Genomic DNA, 6,000 nt, shown 5'->3' with positions numbered 1-6,000 from the left:
GGTGGCGGCGGCGGCAGTGGCCTGGCGGGGCGAAGGGAAGGGTTTCGGCCCGAGGGAGACGCTATGGCGACCACCGTCACTACTCAGCGGGGCCCGGTGAGTGCTGCCGGGTGAGGATCAGCCGCAGGGGCTTCTGATGATTGTCTCCTGTTAATTGTTGCGACTGCACCGCGTTGGGCTGGTGAGGCCCGGCTTGGACCCTTTTGGGCTTCGGCCTCTGTCTCTCTACCTCTCGGCTTTTGCCAGTGGGCCTGTGGCAGGGTGACTCACCCTTCTTGTCTCCCTTCCCCCGCTCGCGGCCCGTGGCAGAGGGGAGAGAAAAGACCTCTCTCTTATTCTCCAGGCTGCCGTGATGCGGGGGAGGGGGCGGGGGAAGGAAAGTCTGCCTCTTCTGGTTCTCCGCCTTGCGAAGAGGCTTTGGGAAAGGGGAGGGGAAAGTCCCTCCTATCTGCGTGTAGGGCTTGAGGAGACTATTCTGCCCGTTCTTTGTCTAAGGGCCTTCCAAAGGACAGAGCGGCTTAAACTAAACCAAAGCTAAACCTCTTTCTCTTTAAAGCAGAGTAGAACTCTGTTTTCGTGGTTGGGCTAGGCAGATTCAGGTAGCTGTCTCCGAAATTGCCATCTGAAAGTTGGAACGTGAAACGTGCTGAAAGACGCATTCAGTGGTAGTTTGTAGGCGTGTGTGTTGGGGGGGAGGAACTGAGCAGTCTTAAAACCAATTTAACAATCTTCTTGGAGTTAGTGTTGATAGTTTATTGGGAATGTGTTACTGTCTAGTTTTGCCCTGGAATAATCTTGCCCCACACCGGGATGTTATACTGTGTGGTGTATAACTCTGCGGTGTAACATCAGATCTCGATTGATGTGCTGTTCCTGTCTGTTCCTCGTGTCTGGAAGGATCTGGTAGTAATTGACAGTACGATGTTGCTCTGCAGGTGAAGTAAGATTTTCTTAAACAATCAGTTTAAACTGCTGTATTTTATTTCCTAGAAACAGCTACTTTTTTTGTGTCTGTGCAGCCTTGATGAAAGACCAGAGGCATGAATTATTAAACTGCTAATCTTGAAAAACTGCATCACTGTCTGTTGTTATGACAGTAATATTATACGATCATCAATTTAATTCCTTAAAATGCCTTATTTGTCTGGTCTTCCAGAATAGATTCCTTTTACAATGGATTGTGATGATGGTTCTGTTGTTGGAGTAAAAGTTTGAAGTGGGGAATTAAGGTAACAAGAGTGAATTAAGTTTTTTGTTCTCTCTTGATGGTATCATGAAAAGGCAACGACTGCTGTTCTGGTTGAATCTGTGGTGAATTAGGTAGCTGCTATCCCCAAAGGCTTGGTGTTTGAGTTGATGATGTGATTGCACCCAAATAGAATTCTGTCAATATGTAACAGGTTTTGCTCAAAATAATATAAATACCTTTTTTTCTTATGCGTTCCTCACATTGTTGTGTATGCTTTTCTTCCTTGTCTTAACCACTTTAGAGATTTGAATGTTTTCAAATGAATGAATAAATTATGCAATATTAAGCTGCCATTTACAGGTAAGGATGCTGATATGGTACAGGCCAGCCTTTCTTAATTCTCTCTAGAGCAGAAGATAGAATTCTACTTGTTTCTGTATATACAACTGCATTACAAATGAATAGCCACTAAATGGTGCTAAAGGATTGGGAAACATTTTCTCTTTAGTGCTGCAGAGAACAACTCTGTCTCCTTCTGTTTGAACAGGCAAGAAAATATTCAAGGTTGTTTCATGCAGGTAAGGAAGGAAACTGTCAGACTGCTGCCAGTCTTGTTCTTATACCTGTGCTTTCTAGTTTGTGACGATGCTTATTTGGTGAGTAATTAAAACTTCTGATTGCTGTTTAGTTTTTCAGATGAAACAGAACTGGAATTCATCCTGTTTGTTACTGGTAAATATTTTGCTAGAATATAGATTTCTCTGGCTGTTTTCAGGATGTTATGGAATTAGCGTGTTTTTATGTTTTCTGATCTTTGAGAACAAAACAGCTTTTGAAATCTAAACTGTAGCTGAATAGATAAGGGCTGCTAAATGATACCTTTTCCAAGTGAGAGGAATTAATGAACAGTTTGATCAGGCTTCAGGTTAAGTCTGAGAGACCAAAACCTTGTATTTGTGATTCCTTAGCTAGCCAAGCACACCCAAAATTAATCTCCGTGATTATTCACCATGCTGGCAAATATGTCAGGTCCTCCAAAATTAGATCAAGTACCAAGCTAGGACTACTTAGATTTCTGCTCCTAATTTCCCTAATAATCACTCCTCTAATGATTGGAAATCTTCTAATGGGCAGGCTATGTTTATGATTACTTCTCTTTTCTTGTCCTAATGCTGTCATTTAACTACGTAAGTCTTGTTGTCTCTGATTTTACTTGAAGTTTTGTTTTGAGACTCTTCAAAACTTTGGTATCTTTTTCTTGAACGAAGGTGACAAAAAAGCAATTCCTGTTTGCATTGTCCAGTATCAATATATGTTATGCTGTCACATGAGCAATTTTGAATACAAAGTCCCATCAGCAAAATAACCGTGTTGATAATTCTGGGTATAATTGAGTATTTTATTAGATATTTTGTTTCTTATTAGAATGTGGGTATATGTAGTATTAAAATCCTGATCTGTGAAGGTGCAAATTTCATAAAGACACATTGTTGGAATCAATTTGAATTTCAGCAGTTGTTTAAAAAGTTGAGAGAGTAAGAGGTCATTGAGTATTTCTAAGCAAAATGTGAATTCATTTTTAAGTGCTGTGATCTGATCTCTGGAGCATGTTCCTTTGACAGAAAATGTTGAGGGCAGCATTGGTAATGCTCTGAAGTTCTTGCTCTCTAACAGATAAGAGAAGTACCTTAAGGCACTAGGTGGCTTATTTTCTGTTCCATCCAGGGGCGTTTTCTTTTAAGACTTGGAGGAAAGAACGATCTGTATTGGTATGTCTAGTGGTAGTGTAGAAAAAATCAGAAGCCTGTTCCTGGAATTAATGGCAATTAGCCTTCTCCTTAATGCTAATCCCAATGTCAATTCATGGGTTTCCTTATTTTGAGCTGTTTCTATGGCTTTTCCCTGATGTTATTCCTCTGTTGCATTGAGTGCAGACCAAATCTGCATAGCTCAAATATGCTATAAATGCTTCTTGAATTTGAGATGTCTGTGGACACTCATTCTATCTCTAATTTTTAACTCATGTTTGAATACAATAATTCCTGCCATACTTAGCAGGAATTCAAATTATTGTTTAAGTGAAGAAGGGAATCTTTTTTGATTGTAATCAATGGTTCATATTGATTTCTTCTTTAGTAAAACCAAACTTTTTTTTCTTTATTAACAGTTGTGCTTTTGCACTGTGGAATGTATTTTGCAAATATTTAAATGTTAATGTCTTGGACAAAGTTAGATGTGCTGGGAAAATCCAGAGGCAGTAGCTTTTGGCAAAATATGTAGCCAAGACTAAATATAGGTGGTGTAATTGGGGAAAGGGAAAATATTATTAAGATGATGACTGTAGAATCATAAAGGCTTTATAGGTAGACATATGGAAGCAATGGAAGCAACGAAGTAGATGAGAAATTTCTGGCAATAGGAAAAAATAAGAACAATGGGCGAAGAAATGTCTGGTACCTTGCAGTCCATGACACTTTTTTTATTTTGGTGACATTAAAAAAAAAACAAAAAACAACACAACACCAAAAAAACAACCTCAAAACAAAAAAACAAACAGCAAAAATCTGTAAATGTAATAAACTTAATTGCTGTTATAGTCTTTCCTTTGCCCATCTCTAAATTGAAATTCTGAAGTAGAGCCTTTGACTACAATTCTACGGGAGTTTAACTGGGGATGTGTCATGCTGTAACATGAGTTCTATAGAATCAGAATAGTTCAGGTTAGAAAGGATGTTAGGAGGCCATGTAGTCCAACCTCTTGCTAAAAACATGGTCAATTTTTAATTCAGACCAGGTTGCTCAGGGCTTTGTCTAGCAGGATCTTTAAAACCTCTAAGGTGAGAGTTTTTGCAATCTTCCTGGGCAATTTGTTCCTATCTGTAGTTGTCCCTGCAGTGAATTTTCTTTTTTCCTCCTTATTTCATGTCAAACCTCTCCTGTTTCAGTTTGACAACTGAGATCTCCTTTCCTCTTGCCTTGCATCTCAGGAGAGAACCTGGCTCTGTTTTCTTAATGACCTCCTCAGAGATACTGGAAAGCTGCTACGAGGTGCATCCTAAGTTTCTTCTTCTCTAAACAAATCCTCAGCCTGTCCTCACAAGTCTTGTGCTACAGCCCTTTTCATGGTCCATCTTGGTGGATCTTTGCTGGGCTCACTCAAGTTTATAATTTTTCATGTACTGCTGGGCCCCAAATGGGTTGCAGTATTCCACATGTGGGCTAATGAGTGCTGAGTAAAGGGAAAGGGAAAACAATAATTTTCCTCAGCCTACTGGCTAGGCTTTTGGTGATCTGGTATAGTATGCTGTTAGGCTTCATTGTTGCGAGAGTGCTCTGCTCATTCATGTTTAGCTTGCTCTCCACCAGGACCTGCATATTCTTCTCTGTAGAGCTGCAGCCCTGCCAGTTGTTCTCTATTCTGTACCGGTGCCAGGGATTGTTCTGTCCAAAGTACAGGACTTTGCACTTGTTGTTGAATTTCATGAGATTCCTGCCAGTGAATTCTTCTGTCTCTCTGGTTGTTGGTCCTGTCCTCAGGTATACCAGTCATTCCCCCCCAGATTTGGTGTCATCCTCAAAACTGATAAGGGTACATTCTGTCTTCACCTCTCATCACTGATAAGGAAAAATACTACACACATAAGTCAGTCTCAGTACAGACCTCTGAGAAACTTTGCTTTTAATCAACTTCCAGTGTCACTAACCACTGAACTTCAACTTCTGAGCTCAGTGATCCAGCCAGTTTTTCATCCATCCACTGGTCCACCCATTTGGATTGTAATGACCCAGCTCTGATACCTACCGTGCTCTCCTTATTCACAGATTCTAATAATTTTATTGTAGAAGGCAGTTGGGCTCACTAGGCTTTTTTTTAAAAAAAAACAAACCCTTGGTAAAGGCTGGCTGTTCCTTAGTTCCTGGTTTTTCCTTTGTGTGTCTAGAAATGGCTTCCAGAAGAATTTGCTCTGTGAATTTCTTAGCAACTGAGGTGAAGCTGACCTGCCTGTTGTTCCTCAGGTCATCCTTCTTGCTCTTTTGAAAGCTAGGTGTGACATTTGACTTTCTCCAGTTAGAGGGGACTTCCTCTAATCTCCATGACCTTTCAAAGATGATAGAGAGTAGCCTTGGAAAAGTATCAGCTAGCTCTTTCAGGACCTCTGGATGCATCCTATCTGGTCCCAATTTTTTCTTTAGTGTGCAAAACATAGAATAATATTTCAAAATTCTCTCTCATTCACTCATTCTTTCTTAAAAACAGTAAAACCATTTAAAAGAGAATGGTTACAACTTTTTTGAGTAGCTAGGTGTTTAAGGCTCTTTAACATGAAACTTCCCTGAAACCTCATGTCAGAGTTTCTTTGTAATTGCTAGTGTGGAAACCTTAGTTGCAGTTCTCTGAATGTATCATGTCTCCCTAAGTCAGGGCATTTGTGGTTGTCCTTGGCTCTGCGTTCCCTTTCCCTCCCTTATGTAGGTACCAGTACTCACATGATCAGTTAGCAAGGTAAAAGTCCTTATGACTTCCCCTTCTCTTCCCTTTACCTCCAACCCTTGTTTCATTTTCTTCTGATCAGCCCTCTGCACTAGCATACTTTACAATTGCCTTGGCACCATTTAATGTTGCCCAAGAAATGGGGGTGAGAAGAAACAGGAGGGTGAGACTGAGACAGCCCAGTTCTAAATTAACTCGAATAGCTGTAGAATGTCACACCGCCTTCAATTTGAAGGTGTTTCACTTTTAAGATCCTCAAAACACTCTTAGGTGGTTTTAGCGGATAGGAAGGGTGATATTATTCTGTTTCTAGATAATT

General features: G+C 40.4%; 1 protein-coding gene across 2 annotated transcripts in view; it reads left to right on the top strand.

The window, feature by feature from the left end:
* Window positions 1-6: 6 nt before the first annotated feature.
* TOLLIP (toll interacting protein) overlaps window positions 7-6,000 on the top strand; it is a 30,155-nt gene continuing 24,161 nt past the window's right edge. For both annotated transcript variants that reach the window (XM_009288661.1, XM_009288662.2), the window contains exon 1: window positions 7-96. In XM_009288661.1, coding sequence (XP_009286936.1) covers window positions 64-96 — 33 coding nt within the window. In that variant the 5' untranslated portion in view covers window positions 7-63. The remainder of the gene's footprint in view (window positions 97-6,000) is intronic.

The sequence above is a fragment of the Aptenodytes forsteri genome, unplaced genomic scaffold (assembly GCF_000699145.1).
Source record: "Aptenodytes forsteri isolate BGI_AS27 unplaced genomic scaffold, ASM69914v1 Scaffold8, whole genome shotgun sequence".
In the NCBI taxonomy this organism is placed as follows: Eukaryota; Metazoa; Chordata; class Aves; order Sphenisciformes; family Spheniscidae; genus Aptenodytes; species Aptenodytes forsteri.
The sequence above is the reverse complement of the archived record's forward strand: the minus strand, read 5'-3'. Positions and strand labels throughout refer to the sequence as shown.